General features: G+C 36.0%; 1 protein-coding gene across 18 annotated transcripts in view; it reads left to right on the forward strand.

Annotated features, from left to right (window-relative positions):
- Mkln1 (muskelin 1) overlaps positions 1 to 16,759 on the forward strand; it is a 284,064-nt gene that overhangs the window by 206,770 nt on the left and 60,535 nt on the right. For all 18 annotated transcript variants that reach the window (XM_060374098.1, XM_060374106.1, XM_060374099.1 and 15 more), the window contains one exon: positions 1,405 to 1,597. In XM_060374098.1, the coding sequence (XP_060230081.1) occupies positions 1,405 to 1,597 (193 nt within the window). The remainder of the gene's footprint in view (positions 1 to 1,404; positions 1,598 to 16,759) is intronic.

The following is a 16,759-nucleotide window of genomic DNA, read 5'->3' on the forward strand; positions in this document are numbered from 1 at the left end:
GAATTGGCTAACCTTTTCTTAAGATTTATTTATTTTATTATGTATTCAATGTTCTGCCTACAAGTACACCTGAACGTGAGAGTCCATTACAGATGGTTGTGGTAGCTGGGAACTGAACTCAGGACCTCTGGAAGAGCAAGCAGTGCTCTTAACCTCTGAGCCATCTCTCCAGCCCATCATTGTGGTCAGTCAGCTTCTCAGCAATCCTAACTCATTTAAATTATTACCATTTTGTGAGAATTTTCAGTTCTCATTTTATAGATGAGGAAATAGCGCAGAGAGGTTCACATAGTTAGTTGCAAAACGCGTGGGCCAATATTTGGGCTCAGGCAGCATGGCCCCACAGTTTGCTGTTGTCTTATATTCACTTCGCCCTCATTTTATTTTTAATATAAAGTGATATGAATATTTTGAATACAATTTTAGTGGGTTACATCTGATAGAAAATTTAACATTTGAACATGATTGAAATGCCTAAAGTCAACATGATAGCTAGAATTTCTATTATATAGATAGTTAATAATAAATCTGTTTATGAGGCCCAAAGGGAAAAAATATAAAATCAGTGTGGATACAGAGTCACTGTGATGAGGTTGCATCTCTCTTACTTTGTGTTAGTGAGACAGCTATAAACTAGTGATTTTTCAAGTCTTTGGGTCTTATTTTCTTATTCAAGGGTAATGTTTATGATTTTTTTTATGTCCCACAGTGTTTCTATGTAATTTGTTTTCTTAATTCTTATTGTAAGGCGATATGCTTAGAAAATTTGAGATATTCAGACGACATATTTTAACTTGTTCTCACATTTATTTATGGCATTTACCATGTTAAAGAAAATGGTTTGTAAATTGAGTGCTGACTTTCAAATTTATGCTGTTCTTAATCTTAGTACCTGCATTGTGATGTTATTAGTTGATGTTCTGGGAATTGCAAAATGTACAGCCTTAAGGGATTTTCAATATAGAATATGTTGCTTCCTCTACCCCCCAAGATAGGTTTCTCTGTGTAGCCTTGGCTGTTCTGGAACTCACTTCTGTAGACCAGGCTGGCCTCAAACTCACAAAGAGTTGCCTTTGCCTCCTGAGTGCTATAATTAAACACCCAGCTGCTTTTTGCTTTTTTTTTTTTTTTTCCAAAAGGCTTCTGAATTATATCTGGAGTTTGGTTAACATATTTGTGACAAACTTGGGCAAGTTACTACAGAAGCTTTAAGCTTCAGTTTTACTACTTGACAGGAGAAAATAATGGTAAACAATGAACAAGAGTAAATACAATGCTTGGTAAACAATAAACACTCAGTTTATGGTTTTTTGTTTGTTTTGTTTTGTTTTTATTGTTACTGTTTCCTGCATTGGCAGCTAAGCAGATCTCTTTCTTTCCCCTACTTTTCTTGTGTTCTAGTAGTACCGTGAACAGGAAGCTATTCGCCTTTGCCTAAAACACTTCAGACAACACAACTATACGGAGGCTTTTGAATCCCTGCAAAAGAAAACCAAGATTGCACTGGAACATCCAATGTTGACAGATATGCATGACAAATTGGTGTTGAAGGGTGACTTTGATGCTTGCGAGGAGTTGATTGAAAAAGCTGTAAATGGTAAGAAACTTAGAAACTTGGATTATTATAATAACTTCAGTATTTACATGAAACTTTCAAGAAGAATATATGCTGCTTACTCAGCTATTACTTTTGTATGTTTTTCCTGTGTTTTTACTTTGTAACATTTGTTAGCTCCTTGAAGTAGGGAATTCTTTTATGTAAGATGCGTTTATATTTATATCACAGGAATTTAAAGAAAGAATAGACATGGATTTGAACTCATTTAACTATATTGTCATTATGGGAAACCAAACACTTAACCAACAATAAGTCAAGTGAGAAACAATTTTTCTGATGTTACCGTTATCAGTGATTTATTCCTTTAAGTAATTTTTCAATAGCCAATATTCATTTTTTAATAGTGTGATTTGGATAGGAGGGGATTGTATGTGTAGAAAGTATTAGCAGCTATAATAGACAAGGAAATTTACATTAAAATTACTTTCTTTGTAGTGTGAATGATACTACATAATCCTTGATTTTCTTATAGAATTACTGACTTTCTTTAGTGGCCTGTCAACATGTGGACATAATATAATGAGATGCTTTGGATTGAATATTTAAGGTCTTAGTTATTTGAAATGAAAAGAGGATTCTGCTATTCCTTAGTGAATGAGAACTTTCTTTTACTCTCTTTTTTTCTCTTTAGTTCTCCCACGTTGGTTTTCATAGGACAAAGAACATTATAGATATTCAATATAAATCTTGTTAAAGGCTGTGGTATGGCTCTTTGGTGGAAAACTTGTTTAGCATACATGAAGCCCTGGTTTTGACTTTAGCATTGAATAAACTGAGCCTGACTCAGCGCTGGAAATTGTGGAGGCAGGAGGATCAGTAGTTCAGTGTCATCTTCAGCAAGTTCCAGGCTAGCCTGAGCCACATGAGACTCTTTCTCAACAAACAAACAAACTTGTGGGGTTGAATTAAGTATATCTTTTTATTCAAAGAATAAGGAATGATAATATATTTTAGTCCTTTGCTTTCATGTATTTTAATCTTCCTGCTGTTACTATTCATCATTACTAGCTACTTTTGTTATTCAGAGATTGAGTTGAGTATTTTATAAGTAAGGAGACTAGAACTCATATTTTTCTATTTTAGTTTATAAACTTATCCTAAAATCAATTGCTTCCATTGTTAGATACAATGGCAAAGTTACCCCAAACCTTGCACATTGCTGTAAATCATGTAATTGGTGATGACTCATACTTACAAATAAAGAAGTGATAGTTTTGAAGTTGAGTATTCTTAAGAACACTGATAATTGATTTCATATAAAACTGTTAAAATGCTACCAATGAAAGTACATAAATATGTATTAATTTCTAAGAGTAAGTTTATATTTTTTTTCATCACAGTATGAGGGAGATATGTAGGTAATTTTAGAATTTTGTACATCTTTATCACTAAGGCATCTAATTTTGCTGTGTTAGTGATACAAAGTAACAGTAATTGCATTCAGTTGTAGGGCTAATGATAATTACATCTTAAAGCTGTCTTTTCAGTTGTTTGTCCATTGGTTAGGAAAGGCTGTCAGAAGTTCATGGAACTCTGTTGATTGTAGTCACTTAGTATTCTGACCCTGGCAAGGGAGGCTAGCTTAGCAGAAGTGATAGTAACCAAACTTAGAGCCATACCGTATTCTGTATGCTCAGGGCTTTCTCAGTTAATAGTGACTCCTTTCAGAGCTGTTCAGTGTGCTGCCAACCTCACTGATGATGATTTGTTGAACAAATAAGGAAAAGAACAGTGCAGAATCTTTTGGCTTCCCTTCCACTGAAAATATAGAAGAGGCCACGATGTTTTTGCCCACTGAATAGGAAAGTAGGACATCAAAGCATTTCTTATCAAGCGTCTTAAAATGGAACCAACAAAAATTTCATTTAGTGTACATAATGTACGCATTAATAAGATCTTCAAGTGTGATCTACATTTTGAGTCTTCCTTTTTTCTAACACCTTCTAAAAGCTTTATGTGAGAATAAGCTTTGTTTAAAAAAAAGCAGCCGACAAGGTTATTTTGCCTTTTAAGAGGTCAGTTTATATATATGATAACATTATAAGTTATACATATTTGGAATGTATACTTTGATATGTGTGTTGGCATTCATGTGTGTACCCACATATCTGACACCAACACTACCACCACCGCTATGCTCATAGTAACAAACAATGACAGTCCTTACATTTTTGTCACATTCTTTTGTAATCTAGCCCTCCATTGTTTCCATCTTATCCTCAAGCAACTATTTATTTCTGTTACTACAGATGAGTTTACATTTCTGTAACGTTATGTAAACAAATCACACACTTGAACTTTTTTCACTTCCCTTAACTGTTTGGAATTTCCCTAGATTGTTGCACCCATCAAGATAATTTTCTTACTGTTAAGTAGTACAAGGTACAGGTACATTAGTTTTCTTCTGCATTAATCTGTTGATTGACATTTGAGTTTCATAGTTGTGGGTTATTGCAAGTAACTATATAGGTTATCTATGGAAATACACTTTTACTTTTTTAGGTAGATACTTAGGTATAGAGTGCCATATTGTGTGCGTATTTTAACTTTTTAAACTGTCAGTTCTTCAGCAATGCCGGTTTTTATTCACAGAATAGTGTATATAAATTTCAGTTGTGTGACAATAATTAAGATAAGATCATGAAATTGAGAAAGAGTAAGGAGAACATGGGAAGAGTTGGAGGGAAGAGTGTCTGGTGGAAATGATATAATGCTACAGTGCTCATATTTGAAATGCTAATGAAATAAATTTTTTTTTAAAAGGCCTTTGCTACAAATCCTTGCCCATGCATTGTACCGTCTGTCAATAATTTTAATATTGGCTCTTCTAATATATGTATATATTTTCTGGTTTCAGTTTGTACTTTTAGAATAACTAATGCTGAGCATATTTTTATATACTTATTTTCATTTGTGTGTATCGTTTTCCCATTCTTTTAGTGAGTTGTTTTCTTGTGTTTGTATTTTGTGACTTCTTCTAACTGGAGACAAGTCACTTATTAGAGATATATAAGGGATTTGAAAATGTATTCTTTCAGTGTAGGGGAGACAGGACTCTAATGGGGTATGATTTAAAATGTCAATGAAACCACTATTTTGTACAATTAGTATATGCTAATAAAAAGGAAAAAATAAAAAATGTATTTTTCATGGGATCTGGTGGTACAGGCCTGTAATTCCCGTAGTTAGTGGATGGAAGCAGGACAGATGTGTACCGGTTGGAGGCCAGTCTAGGAAATAGGAGACCCTGTTGCAAAAAGAACAAAAATAAAAAACCCAAACAAATAAAAAGGAAATATGTGCTACAGTCTATGGCTTTTCTTTTCATCTTTATACTGTATCTTTTTAGCTTATAGTTAAGATTTACATTTATGCCTATGATTAAGTTTGAGTTGGTTTTTGTATATGGTGCCAGGTAGGAGTCTAGTAATTTCTGGTTTGACAGAGCGATGTGTTTTACCAGTACCACACCATCTTGCTTGTTCAGCTTGATAGTGAGACAGATCAAGCGTTGCTGTTTCAAAATTATTTTGACTATTCTGTGTAGTCTTGAATTTATGTGTGAATTTTAGAATTTTAGAAACATCCAACACTGATTGTCAGTGCCTAAAAAAGGTCTAGTAGAGTTTTGTTTTGTTTATAATACAGTCATGATCAACTTGGTAAGAATTGAAATCTTGATGTTCAGTGTTTTATTTATTTATACTTTTTGTTTTTCCAGTTCTTTTATTTCATTATCATTATTTTTTAGTGTCTGGGTCTTAGATATGTTATGTTGATTTTCTCATAGTATATTATGTTTTATTTTCCTATTACAAATAGAATTTTTAAAATTAATTTCTAATTGGTAATTGCTAGTACATATGAAAAAGCAAGTATTTTTATGTTGATTTTTCTGCTCTTCAGCCTTGTTAAACTCACTTCTTTTGGTAGCTTGAGAGTCAGTGGAAATTTTAGTCTTAACTAAATTTTGTCCTAACTGTTCAAAGATCCCTTTTCATGTTTTTATCCAGTCGTATTTTTAATTTTGTTTCTTCTTCTTACTGTATTAGTTCAAACTTTCCGTAATATATTGAATAGTATGGAGACAGTAGATAAGTTTGTTTGTAGTCATTAAGTAAAATGTTATAATTTTTATAGACATCTTTTATCATATTGAGGAAATATAATTTGTTATAATGTTTATCAGGAATGGATACTGCATTTTATCAAACATGTTTCCTGTGTCTTTTGAGATGGGGAAAGAATCTGCATCTTTCAACTGCTCATACCTTAAATTACATTAATTTTCATTTTTAAATTCAACTTTTCAGTATCCTTGTTTTATACTCATTTTAGGTCTGTTACATTTGATTTGTAAAATTGTATTGAGTGTTCTTATGTGTAGTTGAGTAGTTTGGATACTGGCCTGCAGTTTTGGTATAATGTGTATACCTTGTACTGGTGTTTGGGTACTTCTGGCCTTTACAGAAAGAATGCAATGAGAACAGTCCCACATTAATATTCTGGAAATATTTATATAGAATTCATAGTACAATGGTGGACTTTAAAAAGGATGAATGGTGAAAAGTGGGTGTCAAGTTAATTTTGTGGAGATTTTAAACTTCAAAATTATTACTGTTAATAGATAAAAGACTTTATATTTTATATTCTTGAGTATTGGTAGTTTATGCTTTTTGAAGAATATGCACACCTCATTTAAGTTCATAAGTTTATCAGCATAAAGTATTCGTAGATTTTTAAAAATTATCCTTTTTCAATCTTTATGTCATGACCTAGTCTTTATGGTTTCTTTTCTTCTCCTTATTTGTGCTTCCTCTTTCGCTTTTTTCCTTTTCTTCCCCACCCCCTTCCCTGATGCAGTCCACCTGCCTCCACCTCCCTAGGGCTGCAATTCCAATTGTGTAACACCAGCCCCTCACCCTTTTTTCCCCTAGTTTCTTACCATGAATGTTGAAGCCACAGGCTTACTTCTTTCCTTGTAGCCCCTTTCCTTTCCTCTGTATATTTAGATTTTGAGCTAAGTATCTAATATAAGGTTGAGGGCATAATGGTAGCATATGTTCTGCTATCGTTTGTAGTCTAGTCTCAAAAGCAAATCCTTTTGTAATCACTTAAGAAAACACAGGGAAAACATTTGCTGAATGCAACATCTGTTTTTGATAGAACATTGCAAACTAGGGACAGACATTCCCTCAGTCTAAAAAATGTCCACAGAGACTTACTATTAATATCATACGTGCCAGTCTTACATATTATATTTGATGTGGCATTTTGGAGGACCTTGCATCAGATTCCCAAATTGCTATGAATTTATATTATCAAACAAATAATGAATTTTATTACTTTTTTCTACCTTTTGTGATAGTGTTTTCTGTTTTAATCCATCAATATAGAAAATCAGTTGCTGCTTTTTTTTAATTTTTAGCTGACTTTTTATTTCTTCTATATACTTAACTTTGTCATCATGTATTCTTTGGATCTATTGTAGATTTAGATTGGTTAACATTTACCTTGAATTCTTCCACTGTTTTTATTAGTGAGAGGCCATATAGTATTTTCTGTATATTTCTTTCAGATTTAGTGCCCTAATTTCACCTAGTGAACTCAGGAGTGAATCCTCTTTTTCTGTGTTAAGATTTAAATTCCTATTTAGGTTCATATCTTTGTTTAAAATATACTTACTGGTTTTAGCTAAAATGTGGAGGTGAGCTTATGTTGAGTAAAAGATAAAATGAAAGTTGAAACCAACTGGCTGAATACATCCAGAGAGGATTTTGATTTTGATTATTTTAAAGATGGAAATCATGGCAATAAGAGTATCATGGGATATGGGTGAAAAAGTTTTCTCCATTGTTCCCAAAAGTCTATACTTGGATTCAATTGTTTCATACTAAGCAAAACAAAAACAAACAAACAAACAAAAATGCCCTCAGGCATTCAACATATGCAAGTTTGGATTTTCTCTTTTTTAAAATTTATTCATTTATTTGTTTATTTACAGTCTATTTATTTTGTATCCCAGCTGTAGCCCTCTCCTTCACCCCCTCCCAATCCCACCCTCCCTTCCTCATCTCCTCCCGTGCCCCTCCCCAAGTCCACTGATAGGGTAAGTCCTCCTCCCCTTAAGTGGTTTCTGTAAAGTACCAAATGTAAACTTTCTATCATGTAGTATTCACATATCAGTATCTCATGTTTGAGAGGTCTTCTTTATTGATTGACTTCTGGAAAGGTGTCTACCATATCTTTTTTTTTTCAGATTTTTAAAATTTATTTTTTTACTGATTACTGTTTGTTCACTTTGTATACCAGCTGTAACCTCCCTCCCTCATCCCCTCCCAATTCCCCCTCCCTCCTTATCTCCTCCCATGCCCTCCTCCAATCCACTGATAGGGGAGGTCCCTTCCATCTGACTCTAGCATATCAGGTCTCATCAGGACTGGCTGCATTGTCTTCCTCTGTGGCCCAGCAAGGCTGCCCGCCCCCCTCAGGGGGAGATGATCAAAGAACCAGCCACTGATTTCATGTCAGAGACAGTCCCTGTTTCCATTACTCTAAGTGAACCCACTCAGACACTGAGCTGCCATGGGCTACATGTGTGCAGGGGCTCTAGGTTATCTCTATGCATTGTCCTTGTTTGGAATATAAATCTCAGAAAAGACCTCTTTACCCAGATTTTTGGTTCTGTTGCTCTTCTTGTAGAGCTCCTGACCCCTCCAAGTCTTTCTATCTCCCTCTTCTTTCATAAGATTCCCTGAACTCTGCCCAAAGTTTGGCTATGAGTCTCAGCATCTACTTTAATACCCTGCTGGGTAGAGTCTTTCAGAGGCCCTCTGTGGTAGGTTCCTGTCCTGTTCCCTGTTTTCTCCCTCTTCCGATGTCTATCTTGTTTGCCTTTCTGAGGGAGGATTGATCATCTTACCCAGAGTCCTTCTTCTTGCTTAGCTTCTTTAAGTGTACAGATTTTAGTATGTTTATCCTATATTATATGCCTAATATCCAATTATAAGTGAGTATATACCACATGTCTCTTTCTGCTTCTGGGATACTCATTCAGGAAAATCTTTTCTAGTTCCCACCATTTGCCTACAAATTTCATGATTTCCTTGTTTTTAACTGCTGAGTAGTATTCCATTGTGTAAATGTACCACAATTTCTGTAACCATTCCTCAGTTGAGGGACATCTGGGTTGTTTCTAGACTTTGGCTATTACGAATAAAGCTGCTACGAACATGGTTGAGCAAATGTCCTTGTTGTATACTCGAGCATCTTTTGGATATATGCCTAGGAGTGGCATAGCTGGATCTTGAGGTAGCACTATTCCTAATTTTCTGAGAAAGCACCAGATTGATTCCAGAGTGGTTGTACAAGTTTACATTCCCACCAGCAATGGAGGAAATAGGGTTCCCCTTTCTCCACATCCTCTCCAGCGTGTGTTGTCACTTGAGTTTTTGATCTTAGCCGTTCTGATGGGTGTTAGGTACCATATATTTTTATTTTATTTCATTTAATCATTTTAATATAATCTGTGTGCCAAGAAATGTGCTAGATGTTGAGAACATGAAGAATCATCAGCTTGTCTTTCCACTGAAGTAAATCTTACCATCTAATAGGAACTGCTCAGTTGACTATGAGAGACACAACCAAGGTGATTTACTACAATTAATGGCATCTGGAAAGTTGTTTCAGGAAAAATAATCATAGTCTTTTACATTCAAGAGGAAGGGAAAAGATGGTTACCATGTTTGGTACATTGTTCCAGGGTTGTCTGGTGTGTGTGTGTGTATGTGTGTGTGTGTTTTAGTTCTGTGGCAATAGAGTTGTACCTGAGAACAGTTGGGAACTACAATTCTATGTGAAAAATGATAATTTTATGTGATTAAGGTAGTGCAAAAGAGGTTAAACAGGAGTCACTGTGCCACTTCCAGGGATGGCTTGTGGAATTTAGGAATAAACTGGAATGAATATTCAGACAGCAACCTTAGAAATTTTGTACTGATGGCTAAGATACCATCATTCTCAAACTTGGCATAACTCAAAATGAATGGAACTCCAGCCCTTCATTCCCTATGGAAATTTTCATGTTGAATGATTGTATGAAAAATAAAACTTTCTGTTAGGAAAAATAAAAAAAAAGATTTGAATTCCCTTTTTGCTTACCTACCTGGAAGAGCTTCTTAGAGTTAGGAAATCCATCTTGAAATGGGCCTGCTGGGAGCTTTTTACCTGTCTGTTCAGTTTTTACGAACAGTGTGGACTCCTCAGGGTTGTTTAATCAGTTATAATTTTTTTAGGAATTGTCTATTGACATTTAAAACTTGGGAAGATTAAGGTATATTTAATATCTTACAAACTGCTTAATGTTTACAGTGTTGAGATATTTTTTGTTCTTGTATTGGTTCTTTTAAAAAAATCTCACTGTTACAAGCAATTTATTTGGTTTGTTTGTTGTTTTGGAGATAACTAACTTCTGGTTTGTTTATCTTTTCTGTTATTTGTGTGCTCTGTTTACTGTCACCTCTTTCTTTGTCTATGAGATTCCTTATCCCCCGACCCTCCTGTGTGTGTGTGTGTGTGTGTGTGTGTGTGTGTGTGTTGTTTTGTTTGCTATTTTAAGACAAGATCTCAATATGTATCCCTAGCTGGCCTAGAACTTGCTGTGTAGACAAGGCTGATCTTGAACTCACAGAGATCCTCCTGCTCTGTCTCCTGAGTGCTAGAATTAAAGGTGTGCACCACCATGCCTAGCCTTTATATCTTTCTTTACAATAACATCTTTAGATGGGTGCCAAGCTAATTATCATATTTTAAAGTTTTCTTACATGCATTAAGGATATAAAGTTACATCTACTTACATTGTTGTCTGAATCAGTAGTTCCATTATGTAATGAAATGGCTTTTTTGTGAATCATAATTTTATAAAAATGTATTTTTAAATTTCCATATTCATCCAGTTTTCTAGTTATTGTCTTCGTTAGTGACTTTTAGTAGGGTTGCACAGTGGGCAGGTACATGTGGTCAGCACCTTCCAAACTTGCAGTTGCTACATGGCCAGTTTTGCTTAGCCTTCACAAACTCCATGCTTCAGCCTGTGAATTTGGACGTTGTTGGCATATATTGCTCTGCATATATCCATAGGTCAGGTGTAGTCACAATTTTGGAATTTTGGTGTTAAAAAAAACCACACAAATAGTATAAGAATATGTTTTTGTTTTAATTGGGGCTGTTTTGGCCTGTCCACAGCCCCTGACTATGATTTGCCTTGTACTCTAGCAAAGGCATGGTTTGCCAGCTGCAGATAGTTTCTGCAATTGTGTGATGTTTGAAATTTTAGGAACTTTTTAGAGGTATGTAAATGCTGGGGCCCCAAGAGGCATCAGTGGTTGTTGGTCGTGGCTTGTTAGTGGTCATTCTCAAAGAGGAAATAAGAGGAAAGAAATTAGATTCAGGATCCCCTTCTCTCCCCTCTATCTTTCAGTCTCTCCTATGTACTGATAGGGGATGAAATGGAGGGGGTTTGTTGTGAAGAGTGGGAAAAAGAAGAACCCACAAGGTAGCAAAGCCCAGCTACAAGCAAAGAAGAAACAAGAAGAAATTAGATTCAAGGATCTCTCCCTCTCTGTCTGTTCCCCTTCCTCCCTTCTTCTCTCCCTCCCCCTCATCCTTCTTTCTCTCCTATCTTGTGATAGGGAGTAAAACCAAGGGAGATTTTTAGGGGTGGGAAAAAGAAGAACCCACAGAGTAGTAAAAGACAAGCTACAGTCAAGTTTGCTAATCACCTTGCACAAACCTTTATCAGTAGTCTCTGTTTGGTTCAGTTACTGAGACAAATGTGTCTTAATGCCCTTCCATGTATGTTTAGGTTGCATGTTTAATTTTCTTCCTATATTTTGTTGACATGTTTTTAGTTACAAATCTTAATTTTTTATATTTAATTAAATTTTACTTTGAGTTTTTAACACACTTTTATATAGTATTTGTATGACTTTTTTTTCAGTATCTTAATTATTTATTTTAAACACAATCTCATGTTGCCTATGCTGCTTTATAGTTGAGGATGACTTGGAACTTCTGATCCTCTTCAAAATGCCGGGATTACAGATGATTGTTAACATGCCCATTTTTTTGTGGTGCTGGAGATTGAAGCCAGACTTTGAGCGTGCTAAGCAAGCACTTGTTGAACTACGGTCTTTAGCTCTCTTGTCAGTCTTTTAATTTCAACCTTTCTGTATCTTGTTTTAAAGAAGTAATTCTTATAAGTGTTACTTAGTTTTATAGTTACTAATTTTCGTGTTTGTGCAGATGTATCTGCCTGTGTGTGCATATGCAGAGGCCAGATGAGTCTGCTGGCTCTCTTCCTTTACCATTCACTGACCTTGTCCCTTGAGACAGGGTCTCTCACTGACCCTTAAGCTCTCTCTTCTGCTATACTGGCTAACTCACCAGCCCCTCCTGAGACCTTCCTGTTTCTGCCCCTTGCATGGGGTTAGAGGCCCTCACAATCATGGCCAGCTTACCATTTTACTTTTTGTGTTTTGTCATGCTCTTTATTTCTTCTTTATGGTCCTCTCTTGCCTTTTAATATTTTAAGTTTTCTCTTTGTTTACTTGGCTCTAATGTATTCCACATTATATTTCTGATAAAAATTATGACAAGTATATAGCTAACAAAATTGGTCATTACCTTTTTTGTCTTCTAATAGGAGGATTCGAAGTGGGATTTCAGTTTTATTTACTTATAACTCATAAACTCACTGTCATTTATGCTAGCATACTTGAGACCCTGTAAAATTGCTCCATTTTATATAGGGCTCATGAGTTTTCCCCATCTTTATTTTCTATTATGTATATCTTTGATCTTACATCTGAGATTTTATTTTCTTTGCTTTAAAGCACAGTGTTAGAAATTCTTATAATAATGAGGGCAGGTCTTGTTGTCTAAATAATTTGTTTCTTAAAGATGGGTATTTTTTTGGTTGGATATAGAATTTCTAGCTAGCACTTACTCTTTTAAACATATTTTGAATATTATTACTGTTAACTGGCTTCCATTGTTATTGTTGAGAAAAGTGTGTTGTTATTTTTCTACATGTTTATTTGAAAGAAATCTGTTACTTTTCTTGGACAGTTTAAACATTTTAGCTTTTGTAGAGTTGTCTTTAGTTACAGTGCTGAACTCATCGGCCTGTTAAAAATTGTGTAAATTGCTTTACTCTTAATTTCATTTATCTCAGTTTCTTAGTTATTGTTAAACTAAGTTTATCAAGTTTCTTGTTAAACTTGATATTTCTGTTTAATTTTTCATGCTTCTTTGAATTCTTTATCTCATTTCAGTTACTATATTATCACTAATATCTCTTCCTAACATTTTGATCTTCATTTCTTTAATGTTTCAGTTTTTGTTCTTTTCCTCAACTTTGACAATTCATGCTTTATGACTTTATGACTTTTCCATTTGTTTATGATGTCTCTATTTGCCAGCAGGGTTGTGTGTTTGGTATTAAGGTTGTAAACCAAGACTTGCTTATTTCTTACACTCTTGGTTTGTATTTTGCTATTATTGTCTATTGCACTGCATCCCTTTTTCCCTTTCTGTAAGCCTTGTGTTGGTTCTTAGTCATCTGGTTGATTGTTACTAATCTTTAACTGTGCTGGGTGTGGTGGCACTTAAGAGGAAGAGAACAAAATAAAACAAAGAAACCTAGTCTTTGAATAAGCAGGTTTCCCCCTGGCTAATTTTAAGGAGCTTCTTAGGAGTCAAGGCACTAGAGCTGTTGTCCCAAGTAGTGAGCTCTTCTCTTTCTCTTTACCTTGGGACTCTGTTTATTCTCAGCAATCCTCACTATGGCAGAAGCTCCATTCTCTTTCCACATAACACCAGCCTGCTTCCTGAAACATAGCTTCTCCCCTTAGGTATGCCTTCATGCTTTATTTTTGCCATATTCTCTTTGCTGTTTACTTTCCTTTTCGTTATTCACTTCCAACTCATTCTTCCAGGATATTTCTTTTCAGGTAGCTTCTTTTATACCTTCCCTGTATTCTCTCCTTCTCTTGACTCCTACTTGACTGAGTGTCATATTTCTCACTTGGTGCACAAAAAAAGTTGATAGTTTTCTAGCAACGTAATTCCAAACGCTGCATCATCATCACCGTTGTTATTGCTGCCGCAGTGCCAACACCACCACCAGCACAACATAGATTTGAAGTTCTACAAATGACCTTATAGGTTTTTAAGTTACTTATATGAACTTTTTAATTGTCATACCTGCTTCCTGGGGTGTGTGTAGTATTATCATTGTCTATTAAATGAGGGAGAATGATTAATTTGCTGTGACATCATAACTAGTCAGTAACAGAGCTAAGATTTGGGCTCCCATTTGGGCAGGTATCAATATCTATACTTTTAATAGCCATGCTTGACTGCTGTTAATTTTTACTAGTTCAGTTTGCTAGTAGTTAGCCCCAAAATATAACCTAAAGTGTAGGATTATTTTGGCTTTCCGTTTCAAATGTTTTAGCTTACAGTCCTTGCCTGTGTTGATTCTTTATGATGCAGAGTATCATGGTGATGGTCTGCTTCCTCTGACAGGGCTCCACTTCCTGCAGCTTCTATCTCCATGACCAAAAGGAACATAATTTATAGAATTAACCCCTTTATAACTCTATATACATACATATATACATATATACACACACACACACATAGAATATAGATAAATGCAGAGAGAGAGAAATTTAATGGTTTATAGGTAGTGGTCCACCTAATCCAACAATGTCTACCTACAAACAGAAGTTCCAAGAATCCAGTAGTTGTCAGTCCATGAGGCTGGATCTCTCAGCTGCTTAGTCTTCAGTATATGCCAGAATTCCAAAGAAGTAGGCTTTAATTCCAGTGAAGGAATGGAGGAATGCCAGTGAGAGCAAGAACAAGCTGGCTGAGAGAGAGAAAGATAGAGAAACAGACAGACAGACACAAACACACAAACACACACAGAGTCTTCTTCCATATCTTTCATATAGGCTGCCAGCAGAAGGTATGGTCCAGATTAAAAGTGGATCCTCCCACCTCAAAATATCTGTATTAAAGGTTTATCTTCCTACCTGAAAGACCCAGATTAGAAGTGGGCCTTGTCACTTTTAATTTAAAAAATTTAATTACTGAGTGAGGTAACCCAGAAGCAGAAAGACACATGGTATATACTCACTCATAAGTGGATATTAGCCACATAATATGGGATAAACATACTAAAATCTATACTCCTAAAGAAGCTAAACAACAAGGAAGATCCTAGGGAAGATGCTCAATCCTCATTCAGAAGGGCAAATGGAATAGACACCAGAAGCAGGAGAAGACAGGGAACAGGAGAGGAGCCCACCACAGACGGCCTCTGAAAGACTCTACTGATTGAGGTATCGAAGCAGGGGCTGAGACTTACAGCCAAACTTTAGGCAGAGTGCAGGGAATCTTTTGAAAGAAGGGGGAGACAGAAAGTTCTGGAGGGGACAGGAGCTCCAAAAGGAGACCAACAGAGCCATAAGAACTGAGCCCTGGGGGCCCTGAAGAGAATGATACCCCAACCAAGGACAATGCCTGGAGAGGCCCTAAAACCCCTGCTCAAATGTAGCCCATAGACTCAGTTTCCAAATGGGTTTCCTAGTAAGGGGAGCAGGGGCTTTCTCTGGCATGAACTCAGTGGCAGGCTCTCTGATCACCTCCCCCTGGGGGGATGTAGCCTTGCCAGTTAATAGAGGGAGACAATGCAACCAGTCCTGATGAGACCTGATAGGCTAGGGTCAAATAGAAGGGGAGGAGGATCTCCCTATTAGTGGACTAGGGGAGGGACATAGGGGTAGAAGAGGGAGGGTGGGATTGGGATGAGAAGAGGGAGGAGGCCACAGTCAGTTTACAAATTGAATAAATTGTAATAAATAATAATAATAAATGGTAATAATTTAAAAAGGAAAAAATTTTAATTAAAAAAATCCTTCATTGGTGTGCCTAGTCATTTGGTTTTAGTTAAATCCAGATGTACTCAAGTTGACAACCAAAACTAGCCATCACAGGTAGGAAAGGTTTATTTCACCTTACACTTACAGGTAACAGTCCATCATCAGAGAAAATCAGGGCAGGAACTCAAGGCAGGAATCTGAAGGTAGGAGCTTACTCCCTCATGCTTGCCCAGCCTGCTTTCTTATAGTACCCAGGACCACTAGCTGGGGTAGCACCACCCACAATGGGCTGGACCCTCCCACATCATCATTAACTAAGAAAATGCAGAGCATGGTTGACTACAGGCCTGCCTTAGGGAGTCATTTTCTCAGTTGAGAGTCCCTTTTCCCAAATGACTCCTGTGTAAAGTTTACATAACATTAGCTGGCACATCCCCTACTAGTATTGCCAAACTGCCAAAATGGATAAATTTGTAAAATATTAATGACCAAAAAGCACTGTGTGCTCTATAGGCTACTTAGGTGCTTCTTTGAGTGTGGTCTGTTTGGGTGGGAAATCAAATGCGGGAGTAGGCAGCAGTACTGTAATGATGCTCTAGGGTTTTTTGATCATTGGTGAGATTTTAAAACAATGTTTTGTGGTTTTTTTTGTTTTTGTTTTTGTTGTTTTTTTTTTGGTATTTTTCCTGAGTCTTATTATTAGTCATACATTTTTAAAGGGTCTCTGCTATAAAAAAAAAAAAAAAAAAACTTTATTAAGTGTTCATTTGGTATAGCCAAGGACATAAGTTAAATGGTTGGAAAATTACTAGCAACTTATTTTTAGTGTGCTTTTGTCAGAGTGATGTTTTAATTGCTTTAGGATGTTTTACTTTTGTTATCAACTTCTGATATCCTGTTTCAGATTTTGTCAGAACTAAACTTACTGAAGTATTAGTAACTGATTTCCTCCTAAAACGGATGTAATTTTTATAAGCATTTTTGAATTCCTCTTTCACTTTTATTTCTTTCTTTATTTGTTTTGGTCTAGCCTGGAGAGGTAGATCAGCTGGTTAGTGTTTGCAAAGCTCAAGGCCCTGGGTTTCATCCCAGTGCTCCATACACTGTGGTAGTCACATGCAGCACAGCTCTTCCTAGGCAGGAGGACCACTCAGGTCACAGTCAGCTACAGAGTGAGTTCGAGGCCAGACTG

The sequence above is a fragment of the Meriones unguiculatus genome, chromosome 21 (genome assembly GCF_030254825.1).
Source record: "Meriones unguiculatus strain TT.TT164.6M chromosome 21, Bangor_MerUng_6.1, whole genome shotgun sequence".
Lineage (NCBI taxonomy): Eukaryota > Metazoa > Chordata > Mammalia > Rodentia > Muridae > Meriones > Meriones unguiculatus.